At 37.8% G+C, this 23,019-nt stretch overlaps 1 protein-coding gene across 4 annotated transcripts in view; it reads left to right on the forward strand.

Annotated features, from left to right (window-relative positions):
* Window positions 1-1,129: 1,129 nt before the first annotated feature.
* The window catches only part of Dbct (Dihydrolipoamide branched chain transacylase E2), a 39,420-nt gene continuing 17,530 nt past the window's right edge, over window positions 1,130-23,019 (forward strand). The window contains exons 1-11 of one of the 4 annotated variants that reach the window (XM_053792997.2): window positions 1,281-1,390; window positions 2,558-2,756; window positions 4,744-4,961; window positions 6,706-6,884; window positions 7,309-7,460; window positions 7,678-7,816; window positions 13,030-13,169; window positions 15,618-15,821; window positions 16,877-17,068; window positions 18,662-18,733; window positions 19,390-19,561. In XM_053792997.2, coding sequence (XP_053648972.1) covers window positions 2,616-2,756; window positions 4,744-4,961; window positions 6,706-6,884; window positions 7,309-7,460; window positions 7,678-7,816; window positions 13,030-13,169; window positions 15,618-15,821; window positions 16,877-17,068; window positions 18,662-18,733; window positions 19,390-19,557 — 1,605 coding nt within the window. In that variant the 5' untranslated portion in view covers window positions 1,281-1,390; window positions 2,558-2,615 and the 3' untranslated portion in view covers window positions 19,558-19,561. Of the gene's footprint in view, window positions 1,433-2,557; window positions 2,757-4,743; window positions 4,962-6,705; window positions 6,885-7,308; window positions 7,461-7,677; window positions 7,817-13,029; window positions 13,170-15,617; window positions 15,822-16,876; window positions 17,069-18,661; window positions 18,734-19,389; window positions 22,397-23,019 lie in introns of those variants that run through there. The other 3 variants (XM_053792996.2, XM_070098788.1, XM_053792999.2) reach the window with 3 other exon arrangements.

Genomic DNA, 23,019 nt, shown 5'->3' on the forward strand with positions numbered 1-23,019 from the left:
AGAACATGTTAACATGCTCGTATGGTTGAGATGGGTTATTCTATTTTATTTATAGTGGAGAGTTAAATCTGTGGGGTCATATAATGCCTAGAGAACAGGAGACATTCAGGTTTGATCTATGAGGATAAACCCATTTCCTTGAATCAAGAGCCCCTCTCCAACGAGCCACCTCCCGTGAGGGGCATCTCGTGTATAGATATACACATATCGGTATACACGGAGATATTATTATTATTATTATTATTATTATAATACACGGAGATATACCTCTCGAGTGTATATATATTATCATATACATAACTCAGTCCATATACACAGGTATATTCCTCTGTGTATATACAGCAGGTTTGGCACAGGCCTGTTGGAAGTCATATTCTGAGTAAGAACATTCCAGGCCTACTAAATGTCATATCCTTTATAATAAAACACTCATTCCTATTGCAAGCATTATCCTATGTAAGAAAGCGTCAGGCCTCTTCAAAGCCATACCTTATGTATGAAAACTAGGCCTACTAAGTAAGTACGTAAGTAAGTTTATTCAGGTATACACAAATACAGTTACATAGAATTATTATACATAACAGCATATGTGTAGAGAACCTAGGATAACCCAAAAAAGTCAGACAGAGTGACTTATTTCCATTGGGGTCCTTTACTGGAGGTCTATCCTTTATATAAAAAATTTCATGTCTTCTGGAGGTCTAGCCTGTGTAAGAAAACTTCAAGCATGCGATGTCTGAAATAATAAAAAATACAGGAGCATCGAAAATAATAATAATAATAATAATAATAATAATAATAATAATAATAATAATAATAATAATAATAATAACAATAACAATAACAATAACAATAACAATAACAATAACAATAATAATAATAATAATAATAATAATAATAATAATAATAATAATAATAATAAACACTGATAATAAACACCACTATGAATAAAAATAAACAATATAAAGAAATTAGTAAAGGTGAAATTATTTTGCAAGGGAAAGAGGGTTAACCTATTTGCCATTTTAGCTTTTAAAGCGACAATACTGAATACAGTCGTAGTCTTTGCAATCGAACTGTTCTGGCAAATGTTTTATTTGCCGTACAATAACTTCAGAGAAAGAAGAAAATTCAACATATTTTTATAAACGCCAACCAAATACCTCATATTAATAAATGTATACCAATCTATTATATAAAATAGGAATATCATGAATAAACACTGTACATGCTGAAGTATGAACGTGTGTCTTAGACAAAAACGTTCCCTGAGGGTGTTCGTGTGGTGAGCAGGTAGCAGGCGACCATGGCAGCTACTGCAGTATTATGTTACTCTAGGCTTAGTTTTCTTCGATTTAACTTCCAGTATGCGAGAACAGCAGCGGTAAACGTAAGCCACGCAATATCCTTCAATAAATGCTTCAAATATAGAGTAAATATATTTTTAACCTTGGCTCACACTCGGAGGGACCGGGGTTCGATCACCGGATGAGTGTTAAGATAAGATAAAATAAGATTTAGTTCGGATTTTTAACCCCAGAGGGTTAGCCACCCGGGATAACCCAAGAAAGGCAGTGTGTCATCGAGGAGCGTCTGTCTATTTACTTTGGGGTCCTCAGTCTTGTCCCCCGGGATGCGACCCACGCCAGTCAACTAACACCCAGGTATCTATTTGCTGCTAGGTGAACAGGACAACAGGTGTAAGGAAGCGCGTTGAAATGTTTCCATCCCGCCAGGAATCGAACCCAGGCCCTCCGCGTGTAAAGCGAGAGCTTTGCCAGCCAGGCAAAGCTGGGTATGTTAGTATTACAAAAATAATAATAATAATAATATAATTATTTCTACAAATACATGGTACAACTTGTACAGACCATAGCTGACATCAGTGACATACTATATAGAAAGCCCCTGGTTATGCAGAGCACTTTGGGTAACTTAGGTCAGTTTTATCCCCAGGATGCAACCCACACCAGTCAACTAACACCCAGGTACCTACTTACTGATAGGTGAACAGAGACACATGTCTTGAGGAAACACCACAGTGTTTCCATACGTACCGGAGATTGAACCACAGACTTAACGTGTGAGCTGAGTGTGCTACCAACCAAACTATGGGGCTCTGGTGGCCTGGTGGTTAACGCTCTCGCTTCACACGGTGAGGGCCTGGGTTCGATTCCCAGCCAGAGTAGAAACATTGGACGTGTTTCTTTCCACCTGTTGTCTATGTTCCCCATCAGTAAAATGGGTACCTGGGTGTTAGTCGACTGGTGTGGGTCGCATCCTGGGACACTGACCTAAGGAGGCCTGGTCACAGACCGGGCCGCGGGGGCGTTGACCCCCGGAACTCTCTCCAGATAAACTCCAGATAAGATGGGGCACCTGTTCGCCTAGCAGTAAGTAGGTACCCGGGCATGTTCTGGGTTGCATCTTGGGGAGAGGATTAAAGGCCCTGCAATGGAAATAAGCCAGACAGTCTAATGAGAGTGACTTTATTAGGTTAATAATCCAGACTTCTTCTTAGTGGGCTAATTAGTAATTATAACATATTTATTTACAGTAAATTGTTTTCATAAGAATATAAGAAAGGAGAAGCACTGTAGTAAGCCTACTGGCTCATGCTAGGCAAGTCCACGCATGCACCTACACCCACTCATGTACCTGTCCATCTTATATTTAATGCTACCCAAAGATCTTGCCTCATTGAAGCTACCTGGAAGTCTGTTCCACTGATATACAACTCTGCAAGTCCTGTCATGGTCAGATATTTTCAGCATCGTATTTATTGATTTATTCCTGTCTTCCCTGTGTTTTCTTCAGTCATATCTCCTTTAATTCTATGCCTTTCCAGAGAATGGAGATTCAATGTCTGCAGCCTATCTTTTAAAGGAAAGATTTCTGATACTTGGAATCAGTTTCCTCATCCCTCACTGTGTGTTATCCAGTAATACAGGGATCCAGAACTGAGCATCGTAATCTAAAAGAGGCCTTACCATGGATATATAAAGTTCAAGTGTAACATGAGGACTCCTATTATTTATATTGTACTCCTTAATATGAAACTAAAAAGTCATTTAGCTTTATTATACAAACTTATGCACTGTTATCATGGCTTTAAATTTCTACTAACCAGAACTGCTAAATATTTTTTTTGCATTCTCTCTAAGATCTACGTTGTTTAACTTATAAGTGTTACAGTTATTTTCTTTTTCTAAGATTAAAACCTTACAATTATCTTCATTGAGCTGCAGCATCTGCTGCTTCTCTGACCACATCATCAACCTATCCAGGTCATCCTGTAGCTTTCTAGTGTCCTCATCAGAAGTTACCTGATGGCCTATTTTAGTATCATCGGCAAACTTGTTTATGTCACTATTTATTCCCTCATCTATGTTATTTATGTAGATTGTGAACAACAAAGGACTCTTGTAGTAAACCCTGTGGCACACCACTAGTAATGGGTCCCCATTCTGATTTCTCCCCATTTATTGAAAATCTCTGTTCCCTATCGGTCAACCATGCCTCAGTCAAGGACTTGCTTATTTCTTTTTTCCAGATTTGAGTACTCTCTTAACCCCATAGGGGTTTGGCATTTATTTTGAAACATTTCCCTGACACTTTGTGGCCCCTATGGGTTTAGCGCTCCAATATGATTGTAATAATAATTTAAAATATAAAAACAGGAGATCCTGGTTTTGCTTATAGTAATACATACTGTATTGCTTAACCCTTAAACTGTCCAAACGTAGACCTACGTTTTTTCAACATTTGAAAGTATGTAAAAAAAGTAGATCCTTTTTTTTTTTACATTTGAAAACGTGTAAAAAAACTTTGATCTACCTTTTTTTTTTTTTGTTATATTTGAAAATATGTAAAAGAAACGTAGATCTACTTTTGGAGCACTACGCATGTGAACGTAGATCTGCTTGGACAGTTTAAGAGTTAATGCAGTAGGTGTAGAAAGTTAAACTATAAATTTCTAAGGTGGCTAGTGAAGTGGCCCATTTCTCAGATCTCTTGCAAATATTGTTGGTAATGCTTTGGTTCTCATTAGAGAGCAGCAAGTTGTTTCCATCAAAGTGTAATTGGGCTTCTGGCTGTCCTCAGTCCATCACTGGTTGTGGGAAGCATATCAATGCACTTGTCACTCCACTTACATATGGTTATCGCTTGAAAGGCCACTTGGTACCACTCTGCAAGAATTACCAAATTATACTGACAGTTCAACAAGTTTTGAGCAGTTGTCTTGTTTATTAAAGAGTGCATCACCTTCATTTCACACATTTTATTCTTCTGATATATTTACTCTCTCCACCTCCTCTCAAACTATTTCAACTTTAGAACAGATTCTCTGACACTGGTTTGCTTCAGTTACTTCCCCTTCTTTGTTGCCATTATTCTTTTTGTAACACCATTCATGTAGGTACTACTATTCTGTTATACAAATCCAAAATTGAAGCATGTTAAACATTTTACCCTCCAACAGGATTGTTGATCATTTCTTTGTTTAATGAACATACAAACTAACAAGTAAGAAATATTGTTAACTTCTACCTACATTTAGTACAGTATGCACCTTACTGTGAATTTCATGATAGTTTTTAGCCCTGTAATATTTCCTTTCCAGTTGACAGGACCTGGTCTGAGCTTGGGCTCAGTAATTCCTAGAACCAGTAACAGATATCATATTTTTTATGTCCTGTATGTGTCATTCCTACATTTTCTTCTACTTTGGGTTATTTACAGAGTTACTGGGCTCGTCAACACTCCTCGTGCAAACGGCAAACTCAGGTGGTGCCTGGGTGGCATCCATGTAGCATTTGTATACCAAGGAGTAAATGGGTGCTATCACGGAAGCACAGAGCAGACAGGCCTTTTCATACTACAGCTGTAGGTCACAGACTTGTCTCCTTCCTCTTGGCTGATATTGGTGAGGGCATCAAAGAAGTAGTCATCAAGGAATGGTAAATGATTTTGAAATTTAGTTGTAAATGAATATGAGATTAAGAAATAATCTTTTATGATATATGTACTGTACTGTATTACATTATGTACATGTGTCAAAAGTGATGAATTTGAATAAAAAGTTAATTTATTGGACAGGCTTGCGTCTGCCATGGAAAGATGTTATGAGATAAGCAAATTTCCTGTGCATTATATTAAGGTTATATAAATGAAAAGGTGATTAGAGAAAGTGTTACTTCAAATGCCCTTAGAAAATGCTAAGGTGAGTGGAAAGTCCATAACAAGACCAGAGGAGTAATTACAAAGCCAGCAAGACTAACTGAGATGAGTGCAACCACAATTGACCATATATGGACAAACATACTAGCCCCCCTTAAAGCGGGGATAATCACAGACTACCCAACTTTGCTCCTGACAAGCATTTGTAAGCGACTAATGAAATACAATAAGATCTCCTTTCGATTCCATGATGAGACTTCAGTAAGCAACTTCACTGCAGAACTAAGCTCAGTTGTCTGGCATACAGAATTTTTCAGTGACACTAGTATTGATGAATGGGTAGATATTTCTAAATAAAATTCAAAGACTATGTATAACAAACATTGTCCTGTAAAAACTAAACCGATCACCAATAAAAGATTAAGTTGCCCATGCTTACTAACAGCATCCTAAGGTCCATCAATACGAAACATCAATATGAGAAACATAGAAAGGGCTTAATAACTAAACAGTTTATCAAACACTATACGTCAGTCCTCGCCAAATTAATCAGAAAGTCTAAGCAACTGCTATGGTGATACCTCTCATGTTCAAACTAGTATATGAACCGAGACCAGTTCGGAAACAGAGTTTCCGGATATGCGAGGGGAAAAAATGCACATCCATACCGTCATATCACCATTGGCAACGGCATTGTAGGTTTAAAAAATGAGTCCAGTGTCATCTGGTGGTGGGACCAGACACTCTGCGCTCTTGAATAACAGCCTCCTGGATTTCTGCAGCCATTTTAAGTTCAGCACCACTAACCATCATACCACTACCACATTGTTGTAGGTACCACTTCATCATGCACTGATCGAATTCCAAGCTCTGTGGCTTCACCATCACTTTTTTTTCAGCACTTTTTCCAGTTTTTGAGGCGGCAGAAAACATCCAAATGGCTGTTCGGACATTTCGATAATTTTAGAATTTTACCCTTTCCCAGGGCCTGTTCGGATATTGGTGCAGTTAGGATAATGGTAGGCCGGATATGCAAGGTATCACTGTATACTATTTTAATAGATTCAATGAAATGAGAGGAGACATAAAAAGACCTGGAAAGCACTCTTTCAGATCCTGGGCACCCACAAACCGAACAGAACTAGTAATATTGTACTAACTAAACAGAAACACCAGCCTATTGATACAGCTAACAAGTTAAATGACTTCTCAACCACTAGTAAGACTACAATACGTACTTCAGTTTCGTTAGTAAATGGAATTTTACATTGGTTGTACAGCACTGTAAATAGAATACAGTAGATCTTTAAAATATTGAAAGTAGCTTCTGTTGCAGAACTGGTTTCATTTATAAAAATTGTTGAGTTCAAGTTTTTATGAATATATTTATTAGCTAAAAATTTGAGTTCTTTACTGATATTTATTATTGATTGCAGCAGTAAAGTTTTTTATGTAGTATAATAAATAATTTGGAAAGATTATACAAACTTGACTACATATTACTGTGTACTCTGTTATGAGCAGGTTTGTCAGTGAGGGAGACACAGTCGCACAGTTTGACAGCATTTGTGAGGTGCAGTCTGATAAGGCTTCTGTCACCATAACTAGTCGTTATGACGGTGTGATTCGTAAATTATTCTACGATGTTGATGACACAGCTTTTGTTGGAAAGCCACTTGTAGACATTGAGGTGTCCAAAGAAGGTGAGTAAAGGGAAAGATGTTGCACATTTATCTGTGTGTTTAACTTTCATTTTACAATTAGAATATAAAGTATTCACATATTTCAAAAGGAGCTGGATGCTTATCATTCCTAGTTTGTTTATTGGCTTCTAAATCCACTCTCTTCAGGAAGGGTCCATTCCTTGATACTGGTGAGTAGCTCTTGATTCAAGGAATTAGGCTTTTCCTCTCCTTCCTTAGATCAAATTTGATTACCTCCAATTCCTTAGGTGCTCTTCCCTCTCCCCATTGAATTAAATAATAATACGTATTCCTATTCTGGTGCTTAATGTGACCAGCTCTTTTAAATACTGTATGTCATTTTTTGTTTTACCTTCATGTTATTTTACATTTGAGAAGGGAATAAGATGAGACAGATAGAATGCTCAAAATTTTCTCATTTCAGATGACTCTGTGGGAGCTGAGGTACAGGAAGGGGAAGCTATATCTGTGGGCCGTCCTGTGGAAGGTGCAGTAATAGAGCCAGGCAACTTCACACTTCCAACTGGAAAAATCCTTACAACCCCAGCTGTAAGAAGAATTGCTATGGAATATAAGGTGTGTTTTGGAATACTTTACTGCATGGTATCTTGTGTAGGGGAGAAAAAGGTAATGTTGAAATTTAAAATTTGAAGCTTGTTACCTGACCTCAATCAGACTGTTGGTGCTAGCAACATGCTATCCAGTGTAGGTGACATAACCAGGCTGATAAGGACTGACTTGAAGAGCTTATCATGTATTTAGCAATTGTTTTTATCTTTTTACAAATTTTCAGATTGACTTGTATGATGTTCAAGGCACAGGGAAAGATGGGAGAATACTGAAGGAGGATTTACTGCAATACATAGAGAGAAAAAAGAGTGGAGTTAAAGCACCTGTGTCTTCAACTCCAACATCTCCCACAGTTGCAACAAGTAAGTAATATGTACCATTGCAAAGATCATTTTTATCCTTGTAGTGGCTGATTTGTTCCAGCTTTGTCTTGCATATTATATCCAATCTCTAATTGCAAACCGTATTTTAGTCAATTTTAGTTAATTCTTCTGGGAAATCTGGAAAAACAGATGGAACGTGCAACTATGACTACCCTAGAAAATGACAACAGGAAAATGCAAACTCACTTCCTGTAAGCTTTTTCACCCTGAAATGTGTCCCTCTTCAGTACAGGAAAGACTGTGCTATAACTTAAATTGCCAGACACACTATCTAAAGGGGACAAAAAGATGCAAAACATCCAGGCCATGGGAAAACCTGGGTAGCCACAGCCACTCAAGACGGAGAGGTTTTTTAGTGTCAGGAAGGAAAAAAAACTGGCAGGAAATGGCAGAAATTGTACACCAAATCCAGTCATTCCTGGAGTGGAACCACAGTCGATGGCCTCCACTCCAAACCAACAGATACAGATACTAATGCCGGAAAAAAAAGTCCCCCCCAGTACCACCAATACCACCAGTCCGATGACATTCTTCCTTGCAAATATACAGGGTCTAAAGCCAACAACGAACAACAAAATACCTTTCATCTGTGGACTGCTTGCAGAGGCAAATGCAGTGTTCGCAGCTTTCACTGAGACCCACATAAAGGATCACTTGGACAACGAAATATGGATCCCAGGTTACAACCTATACAGATGCGACAGAGTGAACAGGAAAAAGGGGGGGTTGGCCTGTATATTGCAGAGTCACTTGTTTGCACAGAACTGCTTAATGCCTCAAATGATGTAGTGGAAGTTTTAGCATTAAAGATCGAGAACCAAAACCTAGTCATTGTGGTAGTCTACAAGCCTCCGGATGCAGCGTCCCAGCAATTCCAGGAACAGCTGTTAAAAATTGACCACTGTCTGGAAAATCTTCCAGCTCCTGCTCCCAACATCTTGCTCCTGGGGGATTTCAACTTAAGGCACCTAAAATGGAGGCATATAGCAAATAATGTTGTTGCAGTGATAACATCAGGAGGCAGCTCTGACGAAAACTCACACACACACACAAGCTTTTAAATCTCTGCACAAAATTCAACTTAAACCAGCAAATAATAGAGCCTACTAGACTGGAGAATACACTAGACCTCATCTTCACTAACAATGATGATCTGATATGAAATGTCACCATATCAAAAACAACATACTCAGATCACAACTTAATCGAGGTTCAGACATGTATGCGTGGAGCCCCAGACCGACATAATGAGATTAGTCACGAGGGAGCCTTTACCAAATTCAACTTCAATAACAAGAACATAAAGTGGGACCAAGTAAACCAAGTCCTAACCGATATAAGCTGGGAAGATAGACTAAGCAACACAGAGCCCAACTTATGCCTTGAACAGATTAACTCGGTGGCACTCGATGTATGCTCAAGGCTTATTCCTTTAAGAAAAAGGAGGAGTAGATGTAAAATGGAAAGAGACAGGCGCTCCCTTTACAGGCGACGAAAAAGAATAACAGAGCGGCTAAAAGAGGCCAATATATCTGAAATGCGTAGGGAGTCACTGGTCAGAGAAATAGCAAACATTGAACTTAAGCTAAAGGAATCTTATAGGAGTCAGGAATCGCGGGAAGAACTGAAAGCCATAAATGAAATCGAAAGAAACCCAAAGTATTTCTTTTCCTATGCCAAATCAAAGTCGAGAACAACGTCCAGTATTGGGCCCCTACTTAAACAAGATGGGTCCTACACAGATGACAGCAAGGAAATGAGTGAGCTACTCAAGTCCCAGTATGACTCAGTTTTTAGCAAGCCGCTAACCAGACTGAGAGTCGAAGATCAAAATGAATTTTTTATGAGAGAGCCACAGAATTTGGTTAACACAAGCCTATCTGATGTTATCCTGACGCCAAATGACTTCGAACAGGCGATAAATGACATGCCCATGCACTCTGCCCCAGAGCCAGACTCATGGAACTCCGCGTTCATCAAGAACCACAAGAAGCCCCTATCACGAGCTTTTACCATCCTATGGAGAGGGAGCATGGACACGGGGGTCGTCCCTCAGTTACTAAAAACAACAGACATAGCCCCACTCCACAAAGGGGGCAGTAAAGCAATAGCAAAGAACTACAGACCGATAGCACTAACATACTATATCATAAAAATCTTTGAAAGGGTCCTAAGAAGCAAGATTGCCACCCATCTAGAAACCCATCAATTACACAACCCAGGGCAACATGGGTTTAGAGCAGGTCACTCCTGTCTGTCTCAACTATTGGATCACTACGACAAGGTCCTAGATGCACTAGAAGACAAAAAGAATGCAGATGTAATATATACAGACTTTGCAAAAGCCTTCGACAAGTGTGACCATGGCGTAATAGCGCACAAAATGCGTGCTAAAGGAATAACAGGAAAAGTTGGTAGATGGATCTATAATTTCCTCACAAACAGAACACAAAGAGTAGTAGTCAACAGAGTAAAGTCCGAGGCAGCTACGGTGAAAAACTCTGTTCCACAAGGCACAGTACTCGCTCCCTTCTTGTTTCTCATCCTCATATCTGACATAGACAAGGATGTCAGCCACAGCACCGTGTCTTCCTTTGCAGATGACACCCGAATCTGCATGACGGTGTCTTCCATTGCAGACACTGCAAGGCTCCAGGCGGACATCAACCAGATCTTTCAATGGGCTGCAGAAAACAATGTGAAGTTCAACGATGAGAAATTTTAATTACTCAGATATGGTAAACACGAGGAAATTAAAACTTCATCAGAGTACAAAACAAATTTCGGCCACAAAATAGAGCGAAAAACCAATGTCAAAAACCTGGGAGTGATCATGTCGGAGGATCTTGCCTTCAAGGAACATAACATTGTATCAATCGCAGCTGCTAGAAAAATGACAGGATGGATAATGAGAACCATCAAAACTAGGGATGCCAAGCCCATGATGACACTCTTCAGGTCGCTTGTTCTATCTAGGCTGGAATATTGCTGCACACTAACAGCACCTTTCAAGGCAGGTGAAATTGCTGACCTAGAAAATGTACAGAGAACCTTCACGGCGAACATAACGGAGATAAAACGCCTCAATTACTGGGAGCGCTTGAAGTTCCTGAACCTGTATGCCCTGGAACGCAGGCAGGAGAGATACATGATTATATACACCTGGAAAATCCTAGAGGGACTAGTACCGAACTTGCACATGAAAATCACTCACAACGAAAGCAAAAGACTTGGCAAACGATGCAACATCCCCCAATGAAAAGCAGGGGTGTCACTAGCACGTTAAGAGACGATACAATAAGTGTCAGGGGCCCCGAGACTGTTCAGCTGCCTCCCAGCATACATAAGGGGGATTACCAATAGACCCCTGGCTGTCTTCAAGCTGGTACTGGACAAGCACCTAAAGTCGGTACCTGACCAGCCGGGCTGTGGCTCGTATGTTGGATTGCGTGCAGCCAGCAGTAACAGTCCGGTTGATCAGGCTCTGATCCACCATGAGGCCTGGTCACAGACCGGGCCGCGGGTGCGTTGACCCCCGGAACTCTCTCCAGGTAAACAGTATGTATCTATCAGGCTATAACAAGGTACTTTATTTTAATATACTATTTCAACTCCAATTCCATGATAAATAGGATGAGAAAGGTCATGTAGGCCTGTAGCTCCCTCTCAGTCTTATAATCACACACTACCAGAATACTTTAGTATTATTGCAGTAATCACTGTATACCATAAATGTTTTGACTGAGCACAGATATTATTCATGATGCTTTTTTTTTTTTTAGTTTGCAAGTCTTTCACACTTAAGTGAATCAGTGGTTCATCATAAGCACTATTGACATTGCAATATTGATTTATGTCATAATATTGAAATTCTCCTCTTCCTAAAATTGGAGATATTGATGACAATATGTTTATGTACTCTCTATGGGGATGTGGAGAAGAATCCTTCCTCTGTAAGCTATTCATATCATAAGAGGCGACAAGGGGCTAGTAACCGTTTGTCTTGTATACATACAAAATTTAAAAAGAGAGACTTGTTTTTTTTTTTTTAGGTCACCCTTCCTTGGTGGGATATGGCCGGTTTGTTGAAAAAAAAAAATATCCTATATCACCAGCTTACTTACCACAATATTTGCACACACATTAAAGTTATATAGCCTCTCAGTCTTGTTTAAAAAATTATGAACAATAGTCCAGAAATACAGTACCTGCAGTCTGAAGGAGGGGTGGGGATATTGCAATTTAGAGGGTCATTTAAATTTTTGGAAGAAAGGGATAAGGGAGGTTTTGTGGGCGAGGGGCTTGGACTTCCAGCAGGCGTGCACGAGTGTGTTCGATAGGAGTGAATGGAGACGGATGGTATTTGGGACCTGACGATCTGTTGGAGTGTGAGCAAGGTAATATTTAGTGAAGGGATTCAGGGAAACCGGTTATTTTTATATAGCCGGACTTGAGTCCTGGAAATGGGAAGTACAATGCCTGCACTCTAAAGGAGGGGTTCGGGATATTTGCAGTTTGGAGGGATATGTTGTGTATCTTTATACGTACATGCTTCTAAACTGTTGTGTTCTGAGCACCTCTGCAAAAACAGTGATTATGTGTGAGTGAGGTGAAAGTGTTGAATGATGATGAAAGTATTTTCTTTTTGGGGATTTTCTTTCTTTTTTGGGTCACCCTGCCTCGGTGGGAGACTTGTTAAAAAAAAAAAATATTGTGATGTCTTCACACTTCTGGCAAGACACCTATTGCATAAATTATTTTTTTTTTTTTTGAGGGGGGAGTGGTAGCCCTACTTCGGTGGGAGGCAGCCAATGTGTTTAAAATTTGTTTTGTTTGGTGTCAACTGATTATGTATTCTTGTAGATGGAGAAAGTAACTTACAGGTATGCCTTTATATCTACTATCACTTGAAAGATTTATCAACAAAGTTTGACAAGTTTGCTTTGCTATCACCATTGTAAAACACTTTCTTTGTAGTTGATACTATTGTGTATATTTTTTTTAGTAAATATGTCATCTCTACTTGACAATCCTTCAAGGTGTCATCTCCTTGGTAGTGAAGTTCTCTTTATCCAAATAATTAGTTACCTTCCCTTTCCATGTTCCATCCTAATTACCTCCCATTTCCCAGGCATTGTATGGCCCTACAGGTTCATCACTTTCCACATGATTATATTAACAATAATCTGCAGGACAGACAGCAGCACCCACCCCAGCTTTGCAAGCCCCACCCACTCTGCCACCTTCCATACCAGTCTTCTTAGGAGAGGACAAGGATGAAACTATCACAGGCTTCCAAAAGGCTATGGTTAGGAGCATGACCCATGCCATGGTAAATAACATTATTTTTCATATTTTTTTTTTACTGTATATTGATTAATGATTCACTAGAAATATACATGTATTAGTTTTGCCTCCTAAAAGCCCCAATTTTTAGCTTTTTATGCTGCTCTCAGCCTGTTCATGAGTCTTATGTCCTCAGTATAATCATTGGAGAAGAAAATTTATGGGAAGTGATCCCCAAAGGTTTTATGGGATTAACCACCATCTCAGAAGTCCATCAAATAGAGGAGAGAAAGATGAATCCTTTTGTATTTGGAGAGTTGAAGAAGTCTGATTCATCACTCTCACTACCTGTGAATGGAATAGGGATCCTAGAGGTGGGAATTAACTCTCAAAGAATTGGTTTTGTTTTGGAACTGAGAATTAGACTGGGATGATCAAGCTCTAACCTTAAGTGATTAAGCTTCAGTACCTTATTAAATATGAGGGACTTCAGTAAGGTGTTTTGGGTTAGTGTAGCTGTCATAGATGGAAATATTGTTATATTCTTTGCTAGTGGTCCTCTTAGCTGTATAGAAACTCCTCTTAGAAAACTTAGACAGTGAGGGGGTTATTGATCTTGACATGCTTTCTTTTAACTGTCTCCTCTAACTTAAATGTGAAGAAAAGACACTTTGTAGAACAGGCTTTCATTGGAATGCTTTACTCTGTGTAGAACTTTATTAAGTCATGACTCAATAAAGCCCGCTGCAGAGTGAAGCATTTTCCCCAATAAAAGCTTGTTCTGCATCATGTGTCTCTTATTTACTATTGTTGCCAGTAAACTATTTATCCTTGGCCTGAATGTATCAGAATTTAAATATTGTATGTGAAGGTATCATGAATCTCCTGAAGTAGGTTCCAAGCGTAGAAGTTCCTAAATCTGCATCTAAAGCAACACTTGACTAAAAATATATTTTACCTGTTGGTCATTCAGATTTAAATGTTCACATGCCTGATCTATAAAATACTTAACAGGTTTGAACATCTTGTTGCCTAAGGGGATTCATGTTGATGCCAGAACTTAATGTATGAAACTCTGCCTCTGCCTTTCAAGGTTAGAAGCATAGATTCTGGCAACAGGCTCTTGATCCATGGAAGAGAACCTATTCTCCCCATCCTTGGATTGATCCTGATTACCTCCCATTTACCATATGTTGTATGACCTCTATGGGTTTTGTGCTTCCTCCAATTATAATAATAATATAATGGGGGTTTGTTTATGTTGTCATTTAGAAAAAGACAAGTTTGGTAACTCTATCCTTGACCTTTTTAATATTATCTACTTAACCTTTGTATTATAAAGTCCTCTTTGTTTCATCTTCATATTCCTTCAATTAGGAGTTTTCCATTACATCGTGAGGACACTTCAAAAGAGCTTTTTTCCTCACTTCCAATTAAGAGGCACAAACAGGCCTAATTCAGACTTTCTTGATGTAGGCCTACCTTTTAACTGTACATTAGTACAGTATTGACATAATAATATATACTGTACATGGAAAGTATTTGAGGGTTTAGACCCAAATCTGCACACTGCCATAACAACACACTGGAGTGAGAGGTATGGGAGGAAGTGTAAAATAAACCCAGTGAAAAGAGGGGTGCTGTGGGAACAGTAAGTAAATATTTTATTGTGTGAGATCCCAGACTACTCAGCACCTTACTAGAATATATCAGACACTGCTGGAACATGTGTAAAAGTCAAGATCAACCAGGCTCTGATGGCCATATGGGCCAGTGGGCCACAGTAGCAACAGCCTGGCTGACCAGGCAAGTACCAGACAAGCCTGACCCAGGGTTGGGCTCTAGGAGTAGAAAACTTTTGAAATTCATCAAAAGTACAAAGGTAAACACAAAAATAATCCTTAATGGACAAGTAGGGAAGGTCATTAGCTCTTGGCATCTGTTGTAAGAATCTGGTTCAGCCACCAGGACAGTTCTTTGATGACAGAAAACAGGAATTTGAAAACACAGAAAGTGGAAGGAGGATATATGAGTGAAAAGTAATAGGGAGTTCCCAAAACTGGTACTTATAAGAGGTAAAATTAATAAATTATAGTATTAGGGCTTCTTCAGGTAATGTAGAATACAAATACAGTACTGTTTATTTTGTATGTTTTCTGTGTGGGTCATCTATTTTATTGCTAATAAATTTATATTAAATATAGTACAGTGGACCCCCGCCTTACGATATAATTTCATTCCAGAAGTATGTTCAGGTGCTGTTACCGAACGAATTTGTTCCCATAAGGAATATTGTGAATTAGATTAGTCCGTTTCAGACCCCCAAAAATACACGTACAAAAGCACTTACATAAATACACTTACATAATTGGTCGCACTGGAAGCTGATTGTAAGGCGGGGGTCCACTGTATTTGTGAATATTTGATTTGGTTATTAAGGAAGATTAAAGCGATATGTATTTAATAATTTAACAAAAAAAAAATTATTCCCCAGAAAATTCCCCACTTTGGTTATTGTGACGAGATTGACATGACTATTCTGGTTAACATGCGTAAAGAACTGAAGGCTATGGCTCAAGCCCACGGTGTTCGCTTCTCCTACATGCCTGTGTTCATCAAGGCAGCATCAATAGCCCTTTCTCATTTTCCAGTTCTTAATTCTTCAGTGGATGAAAAATGTGAAAATATAAAATATAAGGTGAGTTTATTATTTTTTATGTATTAAACTAAAATTTCTTTAAACTCAACATTTTGCTGGTTTATTTTATATATTTGTGAAGAATTTTATATTAGATGTACAATAATTGATTACTGTATTTTGTAAAATATTCAAGTAAATATCTATTTAAACTTCTTGAAAGTTAAGACACATGTGCAACATCTGGATATCTTTATTGTAGACGTTTCGCCATCCAGTGGCTTTATCAATACAGATTCTAGGACATAATAGGAAGACAGTAGAACTATATACAAAAGATGAGGTAATCAGTCCCTCGGCCTTGGAGTTAGTGTTCACAGCATCGTGGTGGAGGAGAATCTGGAGCAAAGGCAAGAAGACTGGCGGTTATATAGGCGTCAGTGGATAGGGACGGGCAGCAGACGAGGGCAGTCACTGGTAGGCGGGATTCCCCAGTGGAAGTAGGTCCTTCCCAAAGAGATGGGTTAGTTGCAGCAGCCGTGAAGAAGGTCTTGTAGATGTCCTCTGAACCAAGATTCCATGATGTTGCAGTGTCTGACAAGTTGTGCAAGAAAGGTATTATGTCCTAGAATCTGTATTGATAAAGCCACTGGATGGCGAAATGTCTACAATAAAGATATCCAGATGTTGCACATGTGTCTTAACTTTCATATTGTCGGTATTTTATACCTTTCTTAAACTTCTTAGATCAAAAATATTTACTGCACAGTTACCTACAAGAGGAGAGCTAAGCCCACTGATGTCACATCTTCAAAGTATTTAGTCTGTTGCAAAGTTTTTAATTTATTATGTTGTTACAGCATTTTATAAGTGCAAATTAATACTTTCAGGCTATGCTTTTGCTGATAAAATGACATAATATATTTCTGAACACTACATTATTGTTTAGTTATTTGGGCAGATTACAATTGGTCATGATACTTTTTGAAAAACCCCTAATACTGTTTTGGGCTATATTTAATTATACTAGCATTATTGGCAATAGGAGCAATATTTATTATGGAGCATTTAAATCAATATTGTAATAAAATATTACAGATTTACTTTTTATGTAGGCAAGTCACAATATTGGTGTTGCCATGGACACCAGTGAAGGACTGATAGTACCCAATGTGAAGGGTGTGCAGCGCCTCACACTGCTTGAAGTAGCCGCTGAGCTGAACCGTCTGCAAGAGCTGGGATCACGTGGGGCTCTAAAAACTCAGGACATTACGGGTGGCACCTTCACGCTCTCTAATATTGGTTCAGTAAGTATGGTACCTAGTAATTTGTTTTAAAGTTTTTCCAAGGTTACTACAGTATTACAAAAGTAATTTTTTTATTTTGGTAATACATACTGTATTGACTATGTTGGCTTCTTGTGAGACACTGTTTATTGTTGGACCTAGTCTTTATTGTGAATGCAGTAAAATTAATAGGAAAATACATTCTGTACTGTACAGTATGGAGATTCTATTCCCAGTGTGAATATGTTGGCAGAGGGCTGGAACCATTGAATGAGGTTCATAGTTCAATTTATTTTTTTCCTTTCTTTTCATATTTGCATGTCATGTGTAATGAGGGATTTCCAGGATATTGAAGCACTGACTGCCTAACCTGTTTAAACATACAACCTAATGTAAGCTTGAGTTTCTTTCTCCTGTTGAGGGAGGAAATAAAACTGTACAAACTAGTCAATTTTAGATTGATTTAGACTAGACAAAGGTTTAAGAATTCCATTAGTAATTAAGTGGATGTGTCTGGTACGGACAATTTCCGAGTGGATGTACAAAAATGGGGAAAATTTTATCGAGAAAAGTGGTCGAAAACTGAATTGTATGATACCCGAACCAGATGAAAACCGGGCTTCCACTGTATTATGCTTTCAAACACTTTAATTTTTTATTAGCAAATTCTTGGATATTCCATAAGAACTATTAGTACTGCAGTTGCTAGGTGACACTGTGCTGATTAAAAATTTTAACTATAATTATTTTTTTTTCCTCAGTGAACCTGCTGCATCCCACCAAAGCAGAGTGACCTAAAAAGAAAATACTTTTTCTAAAAATGAAAAAGACTTACTAAATTTAAAAGGAAAAACAAAAGTTTTTCTTTTTAAATTTAGTAGTTATACAGAATGGGTTACTAGCCCCTTGCTCCCTTTTATTATTATTTATTCAACACGCTGGCTTTCTCAAGTTTAGCACTAAACCAGAAAAGGGTCATACAGTGCTGCAGGGAGGAATGCCATAAAGGATAGGAGTAAGGGGGCATGGGTGTGTGGAGGTAGGGGAGAGTACTAAACTTACTGATTAGCACTGCACTGTCAGGAGGTTGTGCAGTGAGCAATTTGAAATTCTTGAAAACTTGATAGAACTCTGCTCTGCATTTTGTGGAGCTTTTTGCCTGTTGTTTAATTATTTGGTAAATATTTGGTTGCATTATAAAAAGTATGTTGCCATGATAATGCCCAAGGCATGGTTACATTTAATGAGGACTTTTTTTTTTTTTTTTTTTTTTAATCAAGATGGCAATCAGTAGTACAGTTGCACTGGTAGTTGCCTCACATGGTATATCAGTATTTGCTAGCTACCTTAATGTCTAGGGGCAAATGAGGAGGTATATGTGCAGTATACCATATATGAAAAGTGACCAAAGGAGATGTACAGAGAAAAGAAAATGGAGTATAGTATGCATACAAGAATGCTTTGGTAGATAATTTGCAATGGTAGCTAAATTTTTTTTGCACTGGTCTGCCATGTTGTGGAACATGAAAGATAACTAAATTAACAAAAAATGTTTTCAATATTACAACAATTCATGGCAGTCTACTTTTTAAACAGCATAATTTTGTCTTCCAGATTGGTGGCACTTATGCCAAGGCTGTGATCCTTCCTCCAGAGGTTGCTATCGGTGCTATTGGCAAGATTCAGGTAGGTCTTTTGTTAATTTCATAAGAACATTAAAAGAAAGTGGAGCACCACAGCAGGCCCACCAGTCCCTGCCAGGCAGTTCTAACTCATATCCACTCATGCACTCGTCTAACCTATCTTTAAAGTTACCCAAGATTCTTGCTTCAGTGACTACTCAGGAGCTTGTTCCACTCATCTACAACTCTATTACCAAACCAGTGCTTTCCTTTATCCTTTCTAAGTATAAATTTTTCAACCTTGACACCATTGCTGCAAGTTCTGGCTTGGTTAGATATTTTCAGCTCTTTATTTATGTTCCCTTTATTTATTCCTGTCTTCCATTTATACACTTCACTCATATTCCCCCCAGTTCTGTGTTTTCTTAAAAGTATTCTGCTATGCTGCATATAAAACTATAGTACTGTATTATGAATGTAGTGAAACTTTTGCTTCACTACATTCGCCCCCTTTGGTTCTCTTTAGTTTACTTTTCAAGGGCTAAATTTATTTTTTTATATACAGTATAGTAAAATTTTAATAAATTAGCAATTTGTTATCTGAAAATTAAACCTTAAGTAGACCTGTTTTCTGCAATAGATTGCTAGTGCTGTGTAACTGAAAATTTCATCCTTTGGTATGTTTAAATGATTTGAACTACAGAATGTTTCCTGTTGCAGGCTTTGCCAAGATTCGATGCTGCCGGTAATGTAACCAAAGCACATATAATGCAGGTTAGCTGGTCAGCAGACCACCGCATCATTGATGGAGCAACAATGGCACGTTTCTCCAACCTCTGGAAATCATTCCTTGAAAATCCAGCAACAATGATAATGCATTTGAAGTGATAAGGTATATTTTTCTAAATAGTGAAATGATGACTCAAGGGTAAGAGTATTAAAATACTGTATATAAAGAACTTCAAGTGTTTATACAAAAAATTATGTAGGGCAATTTGTATTCATTTGAATTGTAGTACTCATTTTACAATGCGAGATAATTGTGCTAGTGGGTTTTGTCCTTTGAGGAGTAGGCAGTATGCAGTCGGGTTATAATTTCAGCTGTGTGCCCAAGTATTTTGTCATCTTGTGTGTTGCAAGTATTGCAATAATGGTAACATGACTGCCCTGTATTTGATAGCTGGTGGGGTGTTGTACCATCCATTACTACCTGGAGCTATGTAGAACCAACTTCCAGTCATTTTATAATTGGAAGGCATCATTAGTGTCTTGCCTTCTCTTTTGTTTTTTAAATATTGGCTATTTCCTGTCATGGCAAGGTGAGCCATATTAGTTGCCTCCCAAGAAGGGCACAGACTGTGTTCTCCAGTGTGGTGGCCCACATGATCCCTACCAAAACTTTCAAAGTGCAGGAACTGTATGTCCCAACCTTCAAAACAAAATTCATCTTTAGACTATTACAACTTTGTAGTTGTGGTTAATATGTAAAAACAACTAAAAATCTATATACAGCAGTATATACTATTTGTAGTTTTAAACAGACCATACCACGGGCAGGAATTGAACGCCTGTCATTACAATTTCACAAGTCTTGTAGTTTTATCAATGGTAGAGCACTGTCAAAATTAATGACATGTATAAACATTAGATTTTTATTATTTTTGTGTATATACCAGTAAGGAATAACTTCAGTGACTTAGGAATTGCCATCAGACTTGTAATATAGAATATGTGGGCTAAGTTTGTTCAGGAAAAGGGATAAAATGCATTCCACTGGCCTTCCTTTGGGGAATAGTGTAGTATATTTTTTCCTGATAAAGTTTAGCAAAATTAGATTAATAGTGAATCTTATATTTATGTGGAATGACTACCACAACTATGAAAAAATTAATTATTGGTACAAATATAAGGAAAAAAATATTAACTTCATATAGGTTTTCACCCAATAGTGGTATCTCTTGAGAGTCTTTAAATAACATTCTCCTGAAAGATAAGTTCATGCCAGTGAGAGGGCTCTTAATACGAGGATTTGGATCTATCCTCCCCTTCTTGAATTGAACCTGTTTACCTCCTATTCCCCATGTGCTGTATGACCAGATGGATTGAAAACATATCACCAGCTGTGTTGTTTGCCTCCTGATTGTACTTACTTCGCTACATACCATGGATAATAATGCTTCTTAATTTAGCTAGTAACCCATAATTTGAAGAGGAAACCAATAATATTTTGATCCATCCTTGACCATCAGGTCAAAGCTGAAGGAGAAAATGGGGACAGACAAAAAATGTGAAGAAAAGGCTAAATTAATCTCTTAACAGGACTTTTCTTCTGCTTGTCTCCCTTAGTCTTGCTTTGATTAGGATGGATCATTATCTAAATTTAGAGTTCACAGTAAATTGCTCTAATCATGGTATTGTGACTACTTCACACACCTTAAACCCTGAATGCTAATGATACTGGGATTGTGTGCATCATGAATATAATGATATTACATGAACACCAGTCTGTTTAATTTGGCCATTCTTTTATAGAATTTTATTTAAAGTTTTTAATTTAGTTAAAGTGTACTAGTTCAGTATTTCTTAAGAATAATAATCTTAACAATAATCTTGGGGATTTTTCTTTCTTTTTTGGGTCACCCTGCCTTGGTGGGAGATGGCCGACTTGTTGAGAAAAAAAAAATAATCTTGGGAAGTATGTGAGAAATATTTTACTTTATTCCATAAATAAAATGCTCTAAGCCCATTGAGAACCATACATTATAAAAAAAAAATTGTTAATGGGGAAGACATAATCTAACTATTTAAACCAAAGAAAATGTGGGATGGTGCTTGAAGAAATAAGTACAGTTCATAAAAGCAGGCCTACCCAGATTTAGTGGAGGCAGGTGGTAAGATGTAATAATGGTATATTCATGGGAAGATGCTAAACCTGTACGGGTCACTGGCAGGGAAATGGATGGTAATCATGTTTGATCTCAAGGAGAGGGTAGTAGTTCCAATTCCTTGTATAAAGGTCTTTAGTAGCATCACAGCTCCTCTTACAGGGAGTGGCAGTATATAGAAAATATTAATGAAAATTAAATATATAAATGGAAGTTTGGGCAGTGGTTAACTTCAGTACATTGAATGTTGCCAGACAGTATGTCAATTTTGCTGTGTTCAACACAGTTGAGTTGTAGGATTTTTGCATATTAGTTTTGTGACTGTAGTAGAAATATTTTATACAGTTTTGTATAGATTTCAGGCACTCCTCAGTGGAATGTAAAAAATAGGCAGTGTAATGTTATTTCAGACATTGTATAGTACTTTATTATACTTGCACTCGTCACTCAAATTATTTTATACTAGTAAATAACTTTTTCTACTTATACTATTTTTAGCATCATTCCTCCTGAATCTCATATGCTATATCCCTTTTTGCCCTGGCTGCTAGTTATTTTTGTAAACTGAATGGTATGCCATTATTTATTAGTCATGATTTTTTTCAATGTATATATGTAGTCATTTTGGTTATATTTAGCTTAATAATCTAATTAATTAATTTTTCTTATAATGTACAATTGTATATATTTCAGAAAACTAGGGTATTATCTGCAGTTGTTTATACAGTAGTGCAAAGTACTTTAATATAGAAGCATGATAATGATTATTGAAAGTCAGATACAAATATGGCACGATCTAAAAGTTCCATGGATGAATATTTTATGCAAATAATAAAGACTGTCCTAGGTAGTAGGTTGGTAGACAGCAACCGCCCAGGGAGGTACTACCGTCCTGCCAAGTGAGTGTAAAACGAAAGCCTGTAATTGTTTTACATGATGGTAGGATTGCTGGTGTCCTTTTTTCTGTCTCATGAACATGCAAGTTTTCAGGTACGTCTTGCTACTTCTACTTACACTTAGGTCCCACTACACATACATGTACAAGCACATATATACACACCCCTCTGGGTTTTCTTCTATTTTCTTTCTAGTTCTTATTCTTGTTTATTTCCTCTTATCTCCATGGGGAAGTGGAACAGAATTCTTCCTCCGTAAGCCATGCGTGTTGTAAGAGGCGACTAAAATGCCGGGAGCAAGGGGCTAGTAACCTCTTCTCCTGTATATATTACTAAATGTAAAAGGAGAAACTTTCGTTTTTCCTTTTGGGCCACCCTGCCTCGGTGGGATACGGCCGGTGTGTTGAATGAAAGAATAAAGACTGTAAAAGATTTTTATCATTATTGTTATTAAAATCAAAACTAAGTGCTGAGCCCACAAGATTCATACAGCACTGCAGGGCAAAATGTACTAAAGATAAAATATGCAAAGATCAGAGATCAGCAAGGGTTAGAAGTATGAAAGAGGC

Source organism: Cherax quadricarinatus, chromosome 64 (assembly GCF_038502225.1).
Source record: "Cherax quadricarinatus isolate ZL_2023a chromosome 64, ASM3850222v1, whole genome shotgun sequence".
In the NCBI taxonomy this organism is placed as follows: Eukaryota; Metazoa; Arthropoda; class Malacostraca; order Decapoda; family Parastacidae; genus Cherax; species Cherax quadricarinatus.